At 42.0% G+C, this 22,761-nt stretch overlaps 1 protein-coding gene across 1 annotated transcript in view; it reads left to right on the top strand.

Moving 5' to 3' along the window:
* Positions 1–22,761, top strand: part of NRK (Nik related kinase) — an 85,653-nt gene that overhangs the window by 55,691 nt on the left and 7,201 nt on the right. Inside the window, exons 16-28 of the mRNA XM_009997108.1 lie at positions 2,960–3,091; positions 3,894–3,961; positions 5,536–5,651; positions 8,461–8,558; positions 9,095–9,213; positions 12,858–12,951; positions 13,592–13,765; positions 14,550–14,679; positions 15,065–15,223; positions 16,861–17,004; positions 18,261–18,395; positions 19,715–19,815; positions 20,348–20,497. Of these exons, the coding sequence (XP_009995410.1) occupies positions 2,960–3,091; positions 3,894–3,961; positions 5,536–5,651; positions 8,461–8,558; positions 9,095–9,213; positions 12,858–12,951; positions 13,592–13,765; positions 14,550–14,679; positions 15,065–15,223; positions 16,861–17,004; positions 18,261–18,395; positions 19,715–19,815; positions 20,348–20,497 (1,620 nt within the window). The remainder of the gene's footprint in view (positions 1–2,959; positions 3,092–3,893; positions 3,962–5,535; positions 5,652–8,460; positions 8,559–9,094; positions 9,214–12,857; positions 12,952–13,591; positions 13,766–14,549; positions 14,680–15,064; positions 15,224–16,860; positions 17,005–18,260; positions 18,396–19,714; positions 19,816–20,347; positions 20,498–22,761) is intronic.

Here is a 22,761-nt window from a genome sequence, read left to right as displayed (position 1 = left end):
TCAGAGCTGAAATGAACTCCATTTTTTAACTGACTCTGTGGTTTTCTTGGAGGATTTGCTACCTAGATCTCCTCTATTGTCTGGAATAACATGACTGAAACAGAACAAGAAAAGTAATAATACTAGAATTAGCTTGTGCTAGGTCATGGATTGACCCAGTATCCAAGAGTAGATCTGCTCAGGAGTTTAAGAAAATCATTTTCCTTTGCTGTTTTGTAACAACACTTGCACTTATCTACCCCCTATTATTAGATTCAGTTCAAATTAGTAACTTAGGCATAAGTTACTCCAAAAAGCAGTGCAGCCTGTCTTTTTAAACTTCTTGCTCCTAAATCTTTTTAAACTAACTCGAATAGGAGTATATCACCTTATGTTATAATTTCAGGGTGCGATGGGTCCTTTTTCTTAGCTCTATTAGGTCAGCCTTTCTGTTATGAAGACAGGGTTTTGAAGTAGGTAAAACTTTGTCTACCAGGGCTTTCTGTGCATGAGTGGAGCTGCCATTCTTCCAATATTACTTATGACAAAAACAATTTAAGGCTCAAGTCTCAGTAGCTTAGAATCATTGTTAAGGTTGTTTGGTTTTTTTTCCTCTATATGAATTATTTTATCTGTAAAACAAGGAGAATGCCAAACAACAATTTTGAGGGTTAGCTGAGGCATTTTGGGCTTGATGTGGAAATGCAGGGTCTTGTAGGTCCTACTGAAATTATCCCAAAAGCAGGTGTCACTTCTTGGCTGGTGTCTCTGTCCAAAGAAAGGATGTGGGTACCACCTGCAGAGTTTGGATTCACTCAGTCACTTATATCATGATCCAGCAAAGCTCATCCCTGCTTCTAAGCAGAAATAGTTTTCCAGTAGTCTGCAGGATTCAAATGCTGGAATTTAGGAAGAAATGTAAATATCTTGTTGAAAAAGAGACAAGGAAAAAAAATAATCTTCCTATATTCTGATAATAATGCACTTGCTACAGAACCTATTCCTACACACATGATGAATCATTTCAGGGGAACACTTGGCTGTTGAAATAATTCTGGTTAACTAAAAACTATTATTAGTGACAATCATATTGGAGAAAGAAGTAATTTTGACAAAATGAAAAAACATGGATTATGAGATGTTATAACTGCTGAAAAAGCTATTTTCTATCAAGGGAGACAACAGAACATATTATCCAAAAAAAGCAAAAAAAAGCACCTGAATATTTGACTAGGTGAATCTCTCAGGGCTGTTTTTCAGAAGGTGGCTTTGTCATGCTGATCTGAGAGGTAATGATGAGACGTTTGAATGGATGTTTGACATCCGTAACTAGTTTAAAAATTACTACCTGTCACTATGTAAGTTATTTTGAACATTTTTCCCATTAAATAATTAGTCTTGTAGAATTATAAGGAGTTCACAATCATATTATATTATTGAAAACCTGTGTGCAGTTCTTAATTACTATATTATGCTTTTTAAGTCTGAGAACCTGAAGAATTTTATAGACTTGGGCTGGTAAATCCATAAAACATTCTTCTTAGTCATTCTTTGGGGAAACCAAACAGCAACTGCCTCTGATCTGAGTTGCAGTGACTCGGTTGGGACACAGGAGTTTGAACACTGACTCAGACAGTAATTGCTGGCCTCTTTCTTCAGCCTGCAAGTGGTAGGGATGCTGGTCTTGCTGTATGTGTGAGAAAGAGGAGCCTGGCAGCAGAGGTGTGTTAGCGTGCTGGGACACGGGCTCATTCCTGAGGGATGTGGCTGTGGATGTCCCCAGAGAGCCCCAGGTCTTGCTTTGCGTGGGAGGTCTGACAAGATAAAGCACAGAGTGGTACAGCTTCAGGCATTGCTCTAATATATATTCTATTTCTGTAAGATCAGATTGGTTCTAGCACAGCAATCCCTCTGGCTGGGCCCAGCTCACCCCATGTTTCTGTGTGTTCTGTCTCAGTCTCGTGCCCAAGAGGATTTCTCATTTCAGGGAGGATCAATACATTCAGTTGACATTTTTAGCTCTCTGCCTTTCTTCCCCCTCCAAAGACACCAGTGAATAGATCATTATTGTGTAGAATTTAGGGGACTTTTTCTTCTTTTCTCTATTTATTTCTTCTTCTTTTAAATACAAAGAATCAGAGAACCAAATTTTGAGCATTTTAGCTTGAGTTTATACCTTGCTTACTTGTTCCCTTGAAATTAAGACTTTATGAGGAAGTGATTTGTTTCTTCCCCACCCTCTGCTGTGATTTAGGACGCTTACTATTCTAATGCTCGAATTTGGTATGACTGAAGGTATCTTTAAACACAGGCAGTCACAATGGAAACACCTGGACATGACTTCCCATGAGGTGTAGCCTGAGCATAATTTGTTATTTGTTTCCTTCCTACTGCATTCTAAAGTTTATTTTTTTCAAGTAATTGAAAAAATCTGTAAGAGAGGAGAGCCAGGGCACCCTCCTAACCACTGGAGAGCTGAAAGTGCTTCCAGCTGGCAATTTGCCTCCATTGGCTCTAGGTTGATGATGGGCTTGCAAAACCTAGTTTGGAACGCAACTTCTAACCAACAGGAGGTGGGTTCCCCTGGTGATTGTACTGTGTCAATTCTGAAATGGAAGTACTGGTCAGGTTTGAGTGAAATACACTTACTCAACAGTAATTTTTGTATCATCCAGTTAACTAGTTCACTGTGCATTGCCAATGGCCTATTAGCTTCTCCATAGATTGAAGAAGGGGAGGTACATGTACAGCATGGATGTTTTTACAATTATTTTATTGTACCCTTCAACTTGGAATATTTGTGCCTAACATTCTGGAAATGAATAACTTCACAGTGAGTAGGGCTGTATCCAACCACAGCACTCCTTGTACGTTCACTAAAACTTCGATCTCCCTAACAGAAGTGTTGATACCTGCTGCGACTGGGACCTGTGGCATCAGCAGGGAAGTACAACTCAACATGTATTTCATTTGTTTCAAGTGTGAAAATTTCCGGGCTAGTAAGGATGTATACCACAGCAGCTCCCTGTCAGACATGGTGACGACACCACTCAGCCCCATGAAGGATGATGTGTTCTGGAGTGTGGGTCAAAACGAAGAGCAACCCCCAAAGGTACGTGAAGCTCGGGGTGTTGGGCGCTGTCAGGGCTCAGTTTTGTTGTATTTGTGTAGTGTCCATCCTGTGGGCTTCAAGAAACTCACTGAAAATCTCATTCCTTGTACATCAACTGGGTCCCAGTAATCCAGAGGGAAGACACTAATAAGGAGGTCAGTGTTCTGAGTTTTAGGTAGAAGTATGTAATACCTGAGGGATCTGCAAAGGCAGGTACACGTCGTTCCTTAGACCAAGTGTGTGTAGCTGCCCTTTCTGGGAAAAATCTGGCTTGTTCCAGAAAAGCTCTCTGGTTTGTATAGTTCAGATTATGGTGTATTTCTCTTTTTAACAGATTTTCAAAGTACAAGTGTATTTGTGTGGGGATGCCTGTGTGTGTGCACGTGTGTATTCATTTGATTACTTGGCAGTGGGGGATGTGTGTGTGTCTCTCTCTTTCCCCAGCCCTTTGGTAGCAACAGAAGGTAATCCGCCACCCAGGGAAAGCTGCATTAAGTGACTGCAGATGCATTTCCCTGTCTGCTTTAAATATCAACCAAGAATAATGCTGACACTTAAGGAAGGTGCAAACTGCTTGCAGTCTGATAGATTACATGGGCTTGGAGCAAATTGGAAGCATCTGCTGCTGACTTGCAGCTTCCAGTGTTGATACCATAGAAGACCTCTCCACGGGTCCCACTGAAGCATTATTCATTTATGTTGGTTAGCCTTATTTTTGCATTGATATAGGGTAACTTTTAGCTTTATTAACTGAGTCTAAAATACCAATAACAACCTGAAAACATTTGATTAAATCTCAAAGGTTCCAGAAAGGACAACCTCTAAATTTTACAGCAGGGATCAGCCTGGCCATCAGAGGTGCCTTTCAAGGTAAGCTCTAAAGTGTTTTATGCTTATACAAATGCTGATTTAGTGTTGATAGGGAAACAAAAGCAAATTTATTAAAAACAAAACCATAGCCTCAGTAACATCAAAACTGACATGGGTTGATACCTCATTTAGTAGCCATTACAGTTGTCTTTTGTCTCAGTTTGTCCACAAAAATAACTAACCAAACTTCCTGATCTTAAACCTGAAGGAAGTGTCCAAGCCAGCTTCGTTTAAGTGATTGACATAACTGATGTAAAGGGAAATAAGTCTCTCATACATCTCCTTCCCTTTTTCATGCAAGGTAGTTCTCTCTGCTGCTGAAAAGTAGTATTTTTAATATGTAAGGACTATTCCATCTGTAATAATTCCTCCAATAAGTTGTTCCATTTGGTCCAGCCTGCTGGCATGCCTGAGTGGGTCTCTTACAAGCTGTACATCTGTTTCCCAGTTAACAGGCAGCACGTTGTGCAGTTATTTAACTTCTTGTGAGTTGGTGATGCTTTGCTTTCCTTTCACGTTGGAGTAAGTGGCTGGTAAAGGTGAAGGTTACTTCAGGTCATAGCCTCTCAATGCTGATGGTGGCAGGTGGGGGTGGTGCTGGTCAGGGCTGCCTGAGTGCTATTGCACAAGCTCTGTGTCAGTGCTGGTGCCTTTGGTTCCAAAGGGGAGTTTGGTGCCTGGGTAATTTGGTGAGTGTGGGTCTGTCCCCAGCTCACAGTATAGGCACTTATAGCTTGTGATATAGCTTTTTTTGCCCTGTAGCAGCTTAAACAGTCTCTCTGAAGATGTGTCTTGACTATTGTGGCACTCTGCCCTTAAAGCTAGTGTACTATTTTAGTATCCCAGTAGAAAAAAATGAGGATGCAGAGAGCTCAGTGGTAAAGGGTAGGCCCCCTGGATGTCTAATCAGGGAACATAATGCTGTGAGAAACTACAGTTGGAGAGGTTGGAAGGGGAAGTAGATTCAGCTGACATAACAAAATAATGTGCAGCACATCCAATGAGCCAGAGGCAGAAACATCTGCAATAACTTAGGAATTAGAGGAGGCAAAGCAGAAAGGAAACATGTAAGTAAACCAGAGTGTTACAAGTGAGTGGCTTCTGAGCCTGGATTTCTGGGTGAGCTGCTGTCCTACTTCACAAGCTTAGCAGTTTGTTTTACTGCTCAATGTATTCCTTTCTGCATTGATAAGTGGGTGATGATGTGTCTTTTAGGAGGGAACTGGGGCAGGTTTCATTGTTTGTAAAAGTCATGAGATTTTTAGAATTGGGAGGGACACATGCCTGAACAGGCCAAGAGAGAAGTACATGTAGCAGGATATTTTGTAATGGGTTGGGATTCTCTCTAGTCTTCAAGAATAACTGCCCAGAGGAAACTGTCCTGTCCATCATCTTCTCTCATTACTGGGTGGCCCCACTTGGAGCAGCAATGAATAATAACATTTTTGTATATCAGGACTATTTTATCACACATGAACAGAAGGGAGATCGATACAGTGGCCTGGGAGGTCCATTCCATCCTGCATGTTCCTGCATGCAGGATAGTCTGATCTGTGTTTTCTCCTTCTCTTTAGTAGCACTCATCAGTCCTCCCCCGGGGGACATGCTCTGAAGCTGAACAGCAGCAGCAGCACTCCTGGCAGCAAGCAGTGGGAGATGGGATCTCATCAGAGCAGCTGGTCAACCTCAGGTGATTCCTAAGTCAAAGATTCATCAGTCAAAATGTGCAAAATTCCTATCGCTTGAAACAGACTCATGCAGAGTGTCAAGTTCTGCATTGAAAATGGGATATTTTTTTTAACAATGTCATCTGGTGATTGGCTTTTGAAAGCCCTCTGGGTTTGCAGTTCTGTGTTCGTAAAATATCAACACTTCCTCTTTTGAGACCAAAAGGCATCATAGACGTATTTTCATATAGAAAATTTGAACTGCCTCAAGATTTGGAAAAAAAATAAAATCAGTTCTGTTTCACACCATTGAAAGTCTGCAGAGCCAACATTTCAGACACACAGCTGTAATTCAATACTGATGTTCACCCATTGGCATTTTCTGCATAACCATGTGCTGCTTTTTTGCGTTGCCCACTGAGAAGGTGACCCAGAGGAGCAGTTGCTCTACACTGTTTCTGCACTCTAATAATGTACTGGCTGAAGGAAGCACAAGACTTTCTCTACAGCACCTTATGAAACATTCCTCCAATTTTCTTTTCTTTGCAGAAAGATAGTGGAACTGAAAAGGCAAAATAAGTTAAAAGGTAGAAGTATTCTCATGCAGTTTAAGCCGAGTGCAACTTTGTGAGCTGTCTTGTTACCACTGGTAGTGATGTAGGAACACAGGGGACTTCCTCATGGTTGTGCAGATTTTTGGCAGTACAGGGATTCTGGCAGATGGGGACATGGAGCAGAAGTGAACAGCTTTGTTCCTCTGTTGTTGTTCCTAGGGGTGTTTTCTGCAGGTCAGCTTAGGGCAGTTTCTTTGTAGCTGCTGGCAAAGCAGTGGTGAGTGGTGTGATACAATGCCTTGCGTCCGGGTTGACTGCTAGAGATGGAGGACATGAGGATTAACACCCAATTCAAAGCTGGGTGGATGCTAAAGCTGTTTTGAAACCACACCAGTGAGCTGCTGAGGTAATTTATTTTTAAACTGATCTTACATTGTTCGTTCGCAAGCCCTTGATAATTGAAGAGCAAATTGCTTAGCTATTACACTAGCACAATCAGTCCAGTTTTACTTTGACTAACTACACAGAGTAGGAGATTTTGCTTCAGGAGAAATCCAAAGCACACTTTAAACTGCTTGGGGTTTGTTTCTTTTTGCTCTTATGTTGTTTTATGTTTTAATAACAGTGTAGAGATGAACAATGTACAACAGCCCAGCTCAACTTTGCAGTATCTGCATGATGTGTAACTCCTGTGCTATTTTGGCATGGGGAAACAAAACCTCACCAGCAATGGAAAGAATAGAAAACCTCCCTTGTGGTTTAAGCTGTCTCTCTGAATTCTTAAGTGTCATTAAATTACAGCCAGTTTTGGCATATGTTGTTCCAGAAAGAGTTTGTTGCTTTCTCAAACCCACAGGGATAATGAATTGGGCAGGAAAGAGCTATAAATTCTGTAAAGCCAATACTTCTGCTGAGTCGCTTAGGTACTCATTGACCAATAAGGAATTCTGAATTTTAAAAGCTTTGCAAAATGCATGAATATGTGAAGCTGTTCTGATATAACTATGCAGATTACCAAATACAAATCCTAATTTGTGTGAGCTTAACTTCTTTCCCTTTAATTTGCCAAGAGTCCTGTAGGTAGCTGTGGGATAGTCAGGGGAGAAATTGCTGAGCGAGGTAGACATGGAGCTATCTGATGTGTCCCAGGGACAGGGTGAGGGCACATGGGCTTTCTTTCCCTTCACTTGTGTCAGGAATGGTGTGCAGAAGACAGCATCTCTCCAAGGCTGCTTTTGCTATTTCCAGGTTGCTCTGTGGGCAGTGGGGGCACTGAAAGGGAAGATTTGCTTAATTACTTGCAAGCATCTCTCCTAAGATGGCGTCAGCACATGCTGATGAACTCCAGCTCCTCTAGCCTTGTTTGCCTGGGTATTCAGTAGCTGTGCAAGTGTGGTCGTGCCGCAGCTTCCTTGCTACCCTTGCCTGACCTTGGGCAGTGTCATGAGGTGCCACCTGATGCTGAGTTGGCCTGTGGCAGGGGCCAGCTCTCTGCACAAACATGCGGGCTGTTATTACCTGCCTCGGCGCAGAGTGGAGGTGGGAACTGGGAAGTGACACTCTGTGTTCCAAAGGAAGCAAGGACTTAAAAAATGGTTTTCCTGGTGCTAGTATGGGAAGTGGTGAATCCTCTTCTGCTTCTAGCTTGATCCCATGCTCATGGGTGGAGTTTAGTGCAGCTGTTTGCTCCCAGTCCAGTTGGGTTTTGAAAACAAGACTCTTTAGACTGTTTCTGTGTAACCATTTTATGAAGGCCAAGTCTTGGCACCACATCTGTTTGCTTGTGACAGTGTGCACTGGGGGGCCAGGCTCCTGCACCTTCTCCCTGACCCCTTCTGTCTGCAGTCACAGGAATATAGATGGGTGGCACCTCTGGTGCTGGAGTATGAGCAGCAGTTGCTGGTATGATGAGCTGCCTCCCCTCATGAAGATGGGAGGAAGGGATTAGCCATCACCCTTTTCTCTTCCAAGCTGCCTTCCAGTCTGTGAAACTGCTGCTGCTGTGCAGAGGGAGTATGTTGCCACTGTCTTGCTGTACCTGTCTTAACTCTTGTAGTGTTAAACTGCACCAGTTTCAATTTCTATACATAATATTGCAGTATCCAGAGCAACTGGGAAATGAGCAAATTATTTCCCTCTGCAACAAAGAGAAAGAATAAGCCTGTCAGCAGAGACTGGTGTCTGCTTTGGGTGGTGACTATATATGCTTGTCTTACTGGTCCCCTCTCTCTGCTGCATGTGCATGTAAACAAAGGAAACGTTTTTTTTTCCTTTCCAGGGAACCCAGGACAAGCCAAGGCAGAGAACGTTTTGTCCCAGAACCACTTGCAGCTGCATAAGAAGTCTGAAAAAGTTTCTCATCCAGGCCAGATTGCAGTAGGTTTTTTAAATCCACTAATATCTTTGGTTTGTTCATGGTTTTCTCTCAGACAGCTCCTTTTGGTGCTTGAGTTTGCAAGCTCATTAGTCCACCTGAGAGCCTGCATGGGGTTGGGTTGGGCTTACTGCTGCCTTAATGCTTCTCCTCAGCTTTTAGCCCAGCTCTGATTTGTGTCCAGCTCAGGTCATTTGCAGAGAGTTCAGTTTTCCTGAACCTGTCTGATCTTAACTCTGTAGAAAAGGAAGGGTATGCCATTAATATTTCAGGAAGTCAGTGGATCAATTGTCAGGCAACCCCAAAGTCAAGACCCTGTGCTGGTGGCCTGTGCAAATATAGGAAAACCAGGTTGCTTTGGCTTAGGTCACTTTCCTGTGTGAAACACCCACTTGTGATGCACTGACAACTTCCTAATAAGCTTTTTGGTGTGGAACTGACAGTAACTGTATTTGCTAGGACAGTAAGATACTGCACAAGCTGTTTAACAATGGGTTCTGCAATGAGAAAATGCATCATTTGAGTTCTCTTTGCTCAGAGTCCAGGCTCCTTTGCCAAGGGGAAGGATGGTGCAAACTTACTCCTAAAAGCAGCAGACTATTCCTCATCAAGTGATGAAGTCAGCAGCAGCGATGAAGATGACATGAACCACGCAAGGTTGGCCTGATTATTTTATTATTTGTATTATTTTCTTCCTTTGCATTACACAATTCTAAGCAGCCAGAAAAAGTTGGCATACTTAGCTACTACCTCCCCTCCAAAGTTACTATCAGTCATTTATGTCAGTTGTAATTAAGCAGTTTAATGGTGCTATAATGAACTCCCGGGGGTAAATGTTTGCTCCATCAGTGCAGTGTAATAAGCTTTAATGACTTGCTGCCCTGGGTCAATGAGGAAATGACTTATTTAACTGAATATCAATAGGTACTGCTTTTATAGAGATTATATCATTCTGATCTATGTTTAAATGGAATTTTTGAAAAATGGGGAGGGAAAGAAAACTGTCCACCTTTGGGATCCTACAGGTTACAGTGAAAAAAAGCAAGGGAAGTATGACCCTTGTATTCAGATTGTCTGTTCACTCTGGGAGAAGTAATTACCCCTGAGAAGCTGGTCCCTTCACCAAGACTGGTTATAAAGAGGGGACAGTCTAAGCAGGATTTTTTTTGGTAAAATTTGCTGTGTTTTCCATATTCTGCACAGTTGCTGTGGTTGCCAGATGATGCTGTGCCTTGTACCTAGCTGATTTCACCTCAGCTGTTTCTCTCGAGATTTCCAGTTTCTCATGTTGATTTTGTGACTGACATCTTGTGGTGTTTTACCTGTCATGCAAAATGTATATTCTGCTGGGAAATAATGGAGTGTGAATAGCAGGCTAGTCCAACTGAAAGAGAGTCAGGGGATCAGTGGGCCAGTCCTACTGTTTGGAACAGCAAATGGAATTATTTTTTAGTATTGATAAATGAAACTGTTAATTTTCCTGCAAAGAGACTTCAGTTTAATTCAAGCTTTAGAATTTACTTTGAAGTGCATCACTGAGCCACAGAGATCTCTGGGATGAGGCTCTTGGTCTTCTGACATAATTGCATGTGCAGCTTTGTCAGCCTTCAGGAAGAGACATGCAGATTTGTAGCACTGTTGGCAAGCTATTGCATTGGCCTGATACCAGTCCTTTCCCCTGTGCTGCTCTGGAGAAGGTAGAGTTTTTGCACCTGCATATGCTCCTCATTTGCATTTCTGAAGTTCATCTACAAAGCTGAGGGATGAGGAGGAAGATTGTTAAAAATCTTGTTGCTTACTCAGTGCACCTGAAAGAGCTGTCTTTTTACTGTAATGGCATTATTTTCTTACTGCTCCTCTTCCAAACCACCTTATTCTGATCTGTACAAAGTTTTATTCACTCTAGGTCATAGAATTCATCCTAGACCTCAGAAAGACTCCACATAAAAATATGGATTTGCCCTGTAATAGTGACTTTGCTGTGTAAGTGTTAGATTGCTGTGATCCTTGCATGCTGTATTGATTTGAAGGAGTGGTATCACTGCCTTTGGAAATCTGCATGTGTTATTTGCATCTCCTTTGTGTGTGAGATCCACCAGTCCTCTAGAGAAGTGGAATGAGCAGGATGATCTGTGTCAGGCCTCTCTTCCTGTGCACACAGCCACTGCAAGAACTCCTGTGAAACCAAGAGTATAATCTTGTCTATTAACGAAGTCCCTTCACCTCAGATGAACACCATCTGTATTAAAAGTTGGATACTTTGGGAAATGTATCCTGATTGCTGCCAAGTAAATGGTAAAAAAGAGAGTGACCAAAGTGCAGCAGCAGCCAGCACTGAAGCTTTGCTTATTGTGGATAGAGTGAAGGCTTTAGTTTTATTTGCTATCTAAAGCAGGTGAATTCAGGGTCTGATGCCCATTGCAGTGTGAAGGAGTATTTCTGAGTGGGCTTTGGCTGAGATGTCTTGACCAAGTTTGAGTTTGCTATTGAAAACAATCTGTGGTTTCTTGCTCTTGCCTGGGCTGTGGAACAGCTTTTGATGTCTATGCTCCAGCTTTCTTGGAGGTGCCCAATAGGACAGACATGGGACTTGGAAGAGAAAGACCTTCATATTCTCTTGGACGAATCCTGTTAACCACCCTGAGAAGGCTCATTCCTGAGGAAGCCAGGACTGAGGGCAGCTGTCTTTCACCAGTAAAAGAAGTTCTGGTCTTGTTTTTCTTTCAGTGAGATGAACCAGAATTGTTCCTCATGCAAACCAGGTCTTTGTTTTAAGGAAGATGTCAGTGTATGTGATCCAGCATCCTACCTGCTTGAATAGCTTTTCTATTCCTTTGGTGCTAATTTCTTCTACTCTGTTGAGAGTCCTTCCTCCTCCAATGCCTGCAGCAGCCACAATCCCTCAAAAACACTCGGGTTTTATAGTTCCTCTTTTCTGCTCACTGCTGCTCCTTACCAAAATTTTAACAAGCTGGGTGCAAATGTGTGCTTGGCTAGGGATTAATTTCTCCCCCTAGTAGGTGGGATGTTGACATAATTTAAGAACAGCAACTCCTTGCTTTCCTGATAAGAATAGGTTCTTGCACTCACCTTCGCTTTGGTCCTTCTAAGTTTAGTATGCAGATTTTTACCCCTCCCATAGTAGGAGGGGAGGACCCAAAACCAAAACATGAAGAACAAAAGAAAGCCACAAAAACTTGTACTCCCTCACTAGCATCTTAAGTTGGTAGCTCTCTCACCAAACCTTTTTTGTTATAGGATTGGGCAACATTTTTAAAAACCCAGCAAAACACTCGTACGATCTATGGTGTAGCACTGGGGAGCCCTTCATACCAGCATCCCAAATCCAGTCACTTTTGTAATTACTGGAAAGAGGGCAGTAATGTAATAGGCTTAAATGGATTACAGTAATAAGGAAATTAATATAATAAAGTGGAATAAATAAATAATGTGAGGTGGAAATGCAGAAAAACAGGGCCAGAACCTGTCTGACAGAGGTTTGAGGCAGTTCCACTTGGATGAAAAAGTTAAAAATGCAAAGATACCACTGGTGGAAAGCAACAGTATGCTGGGGAACATCACAAGAGATACTTGCCTTATTCTTACTCTTTCTTTAGGTATCTGCTTTTGGTCACTGCTGAAGACAGGACGCTGGGCCAGGTGGGCTTTTGGCCCCAAGTCCAGCAGCTCTTACGTTCTTTTGTCTCTGTGCACTGGGCAACGTTTTTTTTGTTTCTTTGTATGTAAGGTGAGGATGTCCATGTTTCAGGGACTGATTGATAGTAGGAAATTCCAGCGTAGCCTGTCCCAGTAGGCACTGGCAGTGAGGTCCCTGATACCAGCACAGAGCAGAGCAGCAGCTCTTGCCCTTGCATGTGTGGCTAATGCTTTTTTTCTGGAGAGCAGCGTGGCTCATAATTGCCCCTCACAGGGCAGTGTAGAAGGGGAGACAGAAGGAGTTTTGAAGTAGGCACTTCTCAAATGACAGCTTGAGGGACCAGCTCTCTCTTGCCTGAGCTACACAGTGTCTGAAAAATGATGGGTGAAATCCAGGGGGATGAAGGGATGCTCCCTGTCAAGGTGGGGAGAGATTCATGCTGTGTGAGAGTCGTCCTCAGGCTTGAGTCCGTTCAGGCACATCCACAGACTAATCAGCTTGCTTTTTGTACAAGAACCTTTAAGTGTAACTAATGAATGTTAATCATGCTTACTTTTGAACATGTATACGTGAGGTTTTTTGGATTTTGGGCTCTTTTTTTCCTCTGAAGTAGTTCCGTTCATTAATCAGAGTTTGTTACCAGGCAACTGCTAAGCAGCAGAGTGGCAGATTTCTCAAGGACGAGAGTACCAGATGGAATTGAACTGAAACCCCAAAGCACCATTGCAGAACAGAAGGTAATTTGATCATTTGTTAGGGGGTGGGGAGTCAGATCTTTAATGTGCAGGATAAACACTGTATCCATTTCTTCTCGGCAGCATTTTCAATCTGAAGTCCTGCTCTGTCACTGCAAATTATAGCTGTAAGCCTTGAAAAATTGCGTGGTTTCAGGTTTTGTGCTTCCTATAAAAATGCTTACACTTCTGTCTCTGCATTTTGTGCCATTGAGAGTTTTTGTGCTGCCTCATGCCTTGCATAGCTTCCAAGTATTTTCTTGAAGCTGGTGGGATCCTGAAGGAGGTCTGCAGTACCAGACATTATGGTTCTGGAAGTGCTGATACTGGTTCCTACTCAGTGTCATCATTCTAGAATAAGGCTTCCTAATTCTGTGAATGGAAAGTAGCAATGAAATTAATGGAAGGGAGCTTTGAAGTAAATGCATGCCCAGACCCATGCCTCTAACATTAGGATGAGTGGTATGATTCTGTCTCAAGTGTCTGAGCATGAAGTTGCTTCTTTAACTGTGGTTGAGATAACATAGATGAGGAACGTTTGTGGAGCACTTCAGGAGTGCAAGCCAGTCCCAATTAACAGGAGTTGCATAGTACCTTGAGAATATGCTGAATGTGGAGTTTAACTGTATGTTCTCATGTGCAGGAGCAGATTTTAGGGAAGCAAATTTCTAGCACCCAAGAAGGCCTCTGGAGCATAAACAACCACAACTATCTCCTGCCAGATCTCCTCCAGCAAAGCCAAATTTCAGACTCCTCTGTGAACCCACCAAAAGTGCCACTGGCTAGCCAGGAACCTCAGAACAAACCTCTGCATAAGGTAAGTGATAAATTACAGATTTAATTAATTGTACCATAATTTTCATCCAGCCCTTAGGAGCCTGAGATTGGGAGTCTTTTAACTTCTTCTATCCTGTCTCTTTTTATGGTGCGATTTTTCACTACATCACTTCTTTTCTTTTAGAAGTTTTATCTAGGGGATGAATAAGAAATCCTGAGCTCTCTGATGGATTTTATTGTTCCACTTGTTTGCCCCATCTCTCTCTCTGCTCCCTTTTCATCCCTTCCTTTTTTTCTCCCCTTTTACAAAGCTAGAAAGCCTCCTTTACCTGTCATGTCAACAGCACAGTTCTCTCATCTGCCTCTGCTGATTGTCCCTGACTTTCAGCTGGGAGCACACAGGGGCCAGGGCAGCATGTCTTGGCAGCCCCAGAGGGACTGTCACACCACTATGGGCACAGGGGTCTTTTGGGGAGAAGGCTGATAAGAGCTCTGTCAGGGGTCACGTCCTAAACTGCCTTGCTTGATGCAACAGTGTCCTCCTTGCTGCAGAGACTTGAGCAATGCCCTGCTGCAGACAAGGCAGCAGGGACTGATGGACATACTCTTCTTCTGGGGACTGTTCATATCAGTGCAACAATTCCCTGTTCAGGCCTCCTCTTCTGTCACTGAATTTGTACCATGTATCTACTGCTTTAAGACCATTCATCATGTCCCAGTGTGCCACATGCCATTTCTTCTGAGCTTCAGAGACACCACACTGTTGTGTGCTGTCTTCTCCCCTGGCATCATCTTCCTGAAGCTGCTCTTGTTTTCCCTTGTAGAGCCCGTGCACTGAAAGCCCACCTTCAAAGAGCAGTACATCATCCACAACATCGTTCACTTCATTCATAGATCCCAGACTTCTGCCAATCACCCCTCCCACCAGTCCAGTAGGACCTTCCTGTAGTTCTTGTGAGTATGCTTTGCCCTTCTCATAACATGTCACTCTGGGTTTTATGGAGTTTTTGTCTGGGACTGGGGAGGGCCTATTGCTTGCAAACAGAAAGTATCAGTGACAACTCTAGAAAGTGAAACTCCACATCACTAAGAATTTTCATTGTACTGCTTCTGCTCCTCTTCCAGAAGCAGCTTGCTCTACTGTACTGTGTTGTCAGTGCTTACTCAGGAATGCCTGAGGAATTTTCCAGATATATGTTGGGTTTTTTTGCTGTGGCTTTGAAGTGCTCCTAAGATGTTTTCTTACCCCTCTGGGGTTTGTTTCATTCTGCCATAAATAGGTCAAATGTGAGATGTAGCCAAACACATTTTTCATTCTTTTGAATCTCTTTCATTGTAGCATCTAGTGCAAAACCTGAACCTGTAAGGAGAGAAAATGCAAGGAAGGGCTCTGTTGTCAATGTCAACCCAACGAACATCCGCCCACAGAGTGACAGCCCAGAAATTCGTAAATACAAGAAGAAATTCAACTCAGAGGTGCTGTGTGCTGCTTTGTGGGGTAAGCTTGGAAGCACTTGGGCATGTGTATGGAGGGCGGGCAGCAGCAGGAGAGGTTGGCAGTGTATGCCAGGCAGATTCTACAGTTGTATTGCATCTCTCCTGTCAGAAAGTCCTGGATTGGATCACTGAGCAGGTACCTGCGTCACCCACATGATGCTGCCTTCCCACTGGAAGATGCAAACAGATGAGTTGTTGTTGCAAAGGATTTTGTGCATCAGAATGAGAAAACGTTTTGGTTGGGTACCAAATTGAAACTGTGTTTGTTGGAAGAGCTGAGAGTTGCAAATGTTTTAGTAACTTAAGCAGCTTATGATACTTAGTCTTGTCTGAGCTGCATACAAGTACAACTGATCACTTACCTGGTGGAAATAATCCAAACATGAAACTTTTGCTGTCAGGTATGTTAGCTGTGCCAAGAATCTGAATCAGGTCAGTCATTCCGAAAGCTTGGCTTGTTTAGTTCCTGTAGTAAGTGCTGTCTCACACCCTCACTGCTCCCCCTTTTTATAGGATCAGCTTCACATAGTGTAAAACCAGGATGAGTGTCGTCAGACTAGTTTTCAACAACTGTAGACCTTGTCCCAGTCTCACTCCAGCTGTTTTACCCCTCTTTCCACTTCAGAAGAACAGACGTAGTCTATGGAACTCATCCAGCCTTTTACTTCTCTTCGCTTTTTGAGTTTGTAATGCAAAATGAATGAAGCAGATGAAATATCATCCAAAGGAAATGTAGATTTCCACTTTATAGCTTCACAGACTTTGTGTAATGTATGTTTCTAGGAGTCCAAGATTTTAAATTAAGAACAGAGCTGTGTGGCAAGGTCTGTAATTAAAAGTGTGTTGGGCCTGAAAAGCACCAGGTACTCTTCGGGGTGTTGCCATTAGAGGAGGTTGCTTGTTACAGCAGAATACCTTGTGTAATTTCTTTAGTACCTGCTGGTTAGGAAGTATAGCTGTCATGCCAGCTGAACACAATTTTTTACATTCTCTGATGTCAGCAACCCACTGGAGCCTTTGCTTCCTAGGGAGCACTTGGATTTCAAGATGGATTGACTCCTGTAATTTAGCATTTGAAAGCATCCTTGCGAAACACAGGCAGTTTTCAAACAAACAACCTTCCTCCTTCCTATAAGAGCAGCCCTTCTTCCCACAAGTTTAGTCCTCCTGGGATTTGAGTGCTATATTTGGGAAAAGGGGGAATTTATTATTATTTATTTTTTTTAATTGGTAGAGACCCTTAGATCATTTAGTTGAATCTCTTTGTGTTCCCAGTGGAGTGGAGCAGCACTCGGACTTTTGCAGTGCTCACAGGCACTTTTCAAGATCACCTGAGACATTTGAGTTAGCAAAACCTTTTTCCTCTTTGTTTGAATCAACATTGACTCCCGTGGCACTACTCATCCTTCAAGTTACATGGGCATATAAGTATTCTGGTGGGTAAAAACTGTAATGGTGAGACCCTCTTGTTTCTATTTATTTTTCTGGGAGGTCATCCACAGAGCAGCAGAGAAATTTTCAGGTACCATCAAGTGAGACTAAATAAGAATCAGGTCATGGAACAATGAACACTCAGTGGCCTCTGAATTATGAGGTAATTTATGTAGATTTTTTTTTTTTTTTTTGGTGTATAAACAGGAGTAAATTTACTGGTGGGAACAGAGAATGGATTGTGGCTGCTGGACAGAAGTGGGCAAGGAAGAGTTTATTCACTGATTACAAGGAGACGATTCCAGCAAATGGATGTTCTGGAAGGACTAAATGTGCTAATTACTATTTCAGGTTAGTTCAGTGTCTAAAAGTATCTGACCTGCATTGGGGTTGGAAGCAATTAAAATAAGAAGAATTGGGTTACAAACTAGGTTGAGGCATTTCCTCTTAGAGAAAATCACAGGACAGTTATTCTTGTTAATAGGAAAACTCTCTTTAATTTTAAACATTTATATTATCATTTCAGAGCAGCTCTGGGATATTTCATTACCGGGTTAATGTATAAAATGGTTTGTGGGAATTATAAAATATTTCCTATCCTTTAAATGAACTCGTTCTCAGGAAATTAAGTTTGTCAATCTCTTTGCTTTTTTCAGTGATGAGTGAGCATCTGTCTAGGGGAAATTCTATTAAAATATCATTAAATAACCTCATTCTGTGCTCAACAAGATGTATGAGCAGTAACATGAGCGTGAGCTGTACTGTGAAAGCATCAGGAACATCAAATAGTGTCTTCCACTTCTGCTGTCAAGCAGCTCAGACGCTGCCTTACCAGGTCCTGAGGCTCTTATACCCCATGGATGAGAGCAGCCTCAAAGGATGCTCAGTAAATAAGCAGGTCAGAGATGTAGCTCCAGCAAGGAATAGCAGCTCCTTTTCTCCCATCCAAACGCACTGTGGCAAGTGATGGTACGACCTGTTTGTCCCATATTGCCAGGTCCAGTTTCTTGTGTATTAGTTTTTCCCTTCTAGACTAACCTGAGATCTCAGACTGCTGCTGCCTGTCTGTACTTATGAACTAAAGCAACAGAAAGACTGACTGAGATGAGAGATGATAAAGTGACTCTCACCTGCAAAGGCATTCAAAGGAAAACAGCTACTTGTAATTAAGATTGTCAGTTAATTAGAACTAAATGAGTCATTTATACAAAATAGCTGTTGTAGGCTATACCTGTGTTCCTCCCTTCACATCAAAGAGTAAACGCCAGGTACTATGATTATTTCTGATAGTACAGGTCTGCAGAGACCTGTTCTTTGGCCTGAGGGAAGAATTTTAGTCAGGTGTGAAAATCTTACGTGACGCTTGAGTCAGAAGGTGAGTGCACACGTACCAGATGCCAAAGGATTTTTGCTCATGTTCCAGTTCCCCCTGCATGTCACCATCACACAGGGTTTTTCTTTCATGCCCCTGGGCTCTTTTTTCACCTTGACGAGGCACAAAGACTCACTGTGCTCAAGGTCACAAAACTCTGGCTTTTTCTAAGTGCGGGAGAGTCTGTACTTGAGTAAGTTAAAGCATTATATTTATCTTTTTTTCCAAATCCCAGGGAAGAAGAATAAGTTGAGGGTATATTACTTATCATGGCTGAGAAACAAAATACTGCGCAATGACCCGGAGGTGGAGAAGCGGCAGGGCTGGGTGTCCGTGGGAGACCTGGAGGGCTGCGTACACTACAAAGTTGGTGAGGACTTTGTTTTTCCCTTGAGAGCTGCTTAATCATCCTTCTGCATCTTGTGTCACCAGCAGTTTATTTCAGCTCCGTTTTGGGATTGTACTGGGCTGAATGTCTCTGCGTTCTTTCCAACCTCTTTGTTTTACATAGCAGGTGCTTTGCTCCCTGACATCCCACGTGGCATCCCTTCTTCCACTTCAGTTGCTCATCTTTGGGTTTGGTGTGGTTTTGGTGTGGATTTTGGTGTGTTTTTTTTTAAATAGAATTCTCCTAAAATTAGGCAAACATTTGGTAGGAGCTTCTGTGTTCACATAAGAAAAGCCACTCAGCTGCTGTTTTTCTTTTGGTGAATCTTCTTTTGTCTCAACCTTTGGTTTTACAGCCATTTGTCCAGGTACAACAGGATGTGCTACTCTGCATTTAAGTGGAGTCTGGGCTTTTTTCCTTTGCCTTTGTGAGATTTTCCTGACCAGTGTCTATCCTTATCCCCTCTTCCTGCCTCTACTGTATGTTTGGCCAGTGTGAGCTGCTCCTTTTGTAACAGCAGGGGTTGTTCAAGCCCTCTTCCCACTTTGGTAACATCTGCATCTTGTAAAAACCCCTGCCAAGCAGACACTGAATATGAAATGAAGGGTGAATACATTGGAATGTAATACCCGAACGTTCTGTTTCCAAAGCAAATGCGTGTATTTGGCAGAGAGAAAATACAATGTACAAAGAAGCCTTTATTTTCAATGCATGATTCTTCATTTATTCTCAGTGGGCCCAACAGAAGCTTAATCAGCTTAGAGAAACTGCTCATCTGTTAAATGCTTGCTCACCTCAGAAACATGGGAGTCCTGCGCCCACACTAGCACCTGGGGATTTAACCTACACATGGACAGTGAAATGAAAATTCATCATGCAGAACATAACAGACTCGCTCAGACAACAACCACCATTCATCCAAAAGCAGCTTATTCACAGCCAGCCATGTTGGTGTGTTGTTCCCACTTAAAAAATAAAGTAGGTTGGCTTTGCTAATGGGCCAAGACCTTTTTTTCAAACTAGTAAGTTTTTCTAAATATTTTTTTTATTTTATACATATATGAAAAGTAATATAGAAATGTTGTCAACAGTCATCTGGCTTTACTGGAAATAAATGAACTCCAGGTTTTCAGTCAAGATATTGCTACTGGTGATATTAAACATTGATGTCTAGGAACCATTAGTCTCCCTTGCTGGATAACGTCTGCCTTTACAAGCATGGACATTATTTCATGTGATGAAATGGTCTTTGATTTAAATGTCTGTCTGGTATCTAAGGAATTGTTCTTCTTGTATTACAGTAAAATATGAGAGAATCAAATTCCTTGTAATTGCTTTGAAAAACTCAGTGGAGGTTTATGCTTGGGCTCCAAAGCCTTATCACAAATTCATGGCTTTTAAGGTAAGTGAAACTTCACTTTGATTCAGATGTATCTCTGTCTCTCACTGTCTCTCATCTACTCTTTGCTTTTTGTTGCTTTGTCTAACATTTATTTCTAGTTAAAGATAAAATAAGTATTCTCTTAAAGAAAATGTAGCTCCTTTGACATAACATTGGAGGTAGCAGACACGAAACTGTCACAGTTGTGATTCTGTTAGATGTAACTTGTTCCAGTGCTGTGCCAAAATGTACATTTTACATCAAAAAGTTGATGCTGAATTTCCTCAGAAGAGGAGGAATTTGAACATGAATGGTACTTCAGCTTAATTTCTGCCTAGTATGTTTCTAGAATCTGGATTTTTTTCAAAACACAAGTGAATTATCCAGCTCTCCTTCCAGCTCAGTGGGTGATGGATTCTCTGCTCCTTAAATGTAACCTACTATTTAACAAAAAATAGCTAACTTTTGAGTTTGGGTAATTCTTAAGATCATAAATATAGACCTGTAACCCAACAGCTTTATTGTGTTATATAGTGTATTTTTCTTTTTCCAGTCCTTTACCTCACTTCATCACAAGCCACTGTCAGTAGACCTGACCGTAGAGAATGGACAAAGATTAAAAGTCATATATGGCTCATTGGTGGGCTTTCATGCTATTGATGTGGACTCTGGATCTGTGTATGACCTGTACCTTCCAACACACGTAAGACACTCCAAAAAATTATGTAAATGCCTCTTCTCTTTGGGCTGTATGTTGATAATGATCAGGGTAAGAGTTGCGCTGTTTCAGAAGACAGGGTAAGAGAATGATAATTGTACACCAGCTAATAGAAACCCACTTTTCACATACTTTCATAGTTCTGTTAAAAGGCTTTTATCACATTTAGAATATAAATTTTAATGGTTTAATGTCAGCCAATTGTATGAAAATTACTAATTTTTTAATTGATTTATCCTGAACTTCTTAAGCAATAAAAGACACAATAATATCTACGTGAATTTAGGTGACTTTCACGATCTGCCATGGTGCTTTTCAGTCTTTCTAATGAGCTGATTAAATTATCACTGAATTGAGCTGAAATTGGGCCTGGATTACAAAGACAACTGTTGCAACATCCTTTAATCCACTGCAAGCATGTTGCTATTGCACCAATGAGTACCTCTAGCTAGAGGAGCCAGGTATGTGTGCACCCTTGAATAATCCAAATCTCTTCACCATGGAGCAAAGTTGCATTTGTTTCCCATGGTTTCAGATCCAGGCTCTGTGCAAAATGTCATTTGCCTTTCAGTCATGACTTTGCAAAACCCCAACTTCTAGAGTAAGTAAATTTGCTGATCTTATTGTTCAGTTGCCTGTGAAATCAGTCCTTAAATTGAAAAGAATTTTTACATTTTCCTCAAGGATTCTCTCATTAGATTGTCAAGAAGTTGGCATGAAGGTGTTGATTGCAGGTTGATGTGTACATACTGCATTGAGTAGCTGTCCATTGAGGAGATAGTGATAGCACTAAATTCCTGCTTAAACTCAGATAACAGAGAAGTAATTCCCCTGGAGAAGTGAATGACTGGCATGGGGCTATCCAATGTGAAGTTGGTGCTCTGGTTTTAATCTTGTTTTGTTTGCTTATTTTTAGCTGTTTTAGATAGTTCTTTTCAAAGCTGTTAGTTCCAAAAGTCAGGAAACCTGGGGGTTTTGGTCCAGCAAACTAGCAGGTTCCCATGGCTCCAGTCTGATGGGAGGTTCCTAGCAAGGAAACTTGTGTGCACATTTGAAAACCTCAAGTCAACAGAGCTCCACAGGGGCAGAGGGTTAGCTCATCCAGGTGCCACAGCCTCCTTGTATCCCAAGGCCATGTGTCCCAAAGTTATACTCAGAAGGTGTGAAATCTCATCCCAGATCTGCATCTTGCAGCCTGTGCCTTCAGCCCTTTTATTCTGTAATGTCTTTTTCTCCACCCTCAGCCCCACGTTTTCAAACCAAAGGAAACCCCACACCTACCTGCAAGCACCTGAGCACTCTGCTGCCCTGACAAGTGACAGCCTGCAAATCCTGTCAGACCTGTTTCTGATGGACACCATGTTTGAGAATGGCTGTTCAGTTTATTCTCTTAATTAAAAAATAACTTTCCTAGCTGTTCAGAACAAGCTGTTGAATCACCTGCTAAAAGCTTGTACTGTTTATTTCTGTGTTGTTTTTTTAAGGGACTTAATGTTTATTTTCTTAGAGGGTTTATTTAATCTGACAATCAGTAGCTTTGTTAACTATGCAATTACGAAAATTTCTCATTACTTTATAAATCTACGGGTTGGTGCCCCATACCATCCCTGGGAGCTGGTTGCTAAGCAAGGTGAATAATGACTTGTCAAAAAGATCATTAACATAATTGCCCAAGATGAGAAAGTTAAATAAAAAAGTGAACCTTCTTAGAGGCTTTAGATTTTCAACAGGCTGCAAATATAATTATGTACCTGATGAGAGAGAGTTCCCAGGCGACTGTCCTGAATATGTGGGGCACCTTTAAAACTGACTCCATCCGTGTGTGCTCTTCAACCAAAAGTTAGCATGTACTAAAAATATATTTTCCCTTCAGAGTCTTAGACCTGAATAAATCCACCGCTACGGCGGCTCTGTCTTTTTCGGTATTTTATTATTTTAAAGAGCATCTGCTAGAACTGGATAATCCTCTCGAGGAGCTTTGTGGTGGCAACAGACCAGACTTTTAACAGGCTGACTTTAGATACTCTTGCTTTCTGGTAGCCTCTTTTCCTGGCTCCCCACCTCTTTCTTCATCTCTTACCTGCTCCGGTCGCTCATGCGAGTCCCAAGGCAACGCATTAAAATTGCTCTGCGGCTCTGGATCCCCGTTCTAGTGTTACGGATAGTTGTTGCGGAGGCACGGAGTCAAGTGGTTGGCCTGGGTGTGTTCAGTTGGGCAAGTACAGCTTCAGTGCTTCTTTTACTGTTCA

This window comes from Chaetura pelagica, unplaced genomic scaffold, assembly GCF_000747805.2.
Source record: "Chaetura pelagica isolate M959 unplaced genomic scaffold, ChaPel_1.0 scaffold344, whole genome shotgun sequence".
NCBI classification, from domain to species: Eukaryota; Metazoa; Chordata; class Aves; order Apodiformes; family Apodidae; genus Chaetura; species Chaetura pelagica.
Note: the sequence above shows the minus strand (reverse complement) of the source record. Positions and strands in the feature narration are given on the sequence as shown.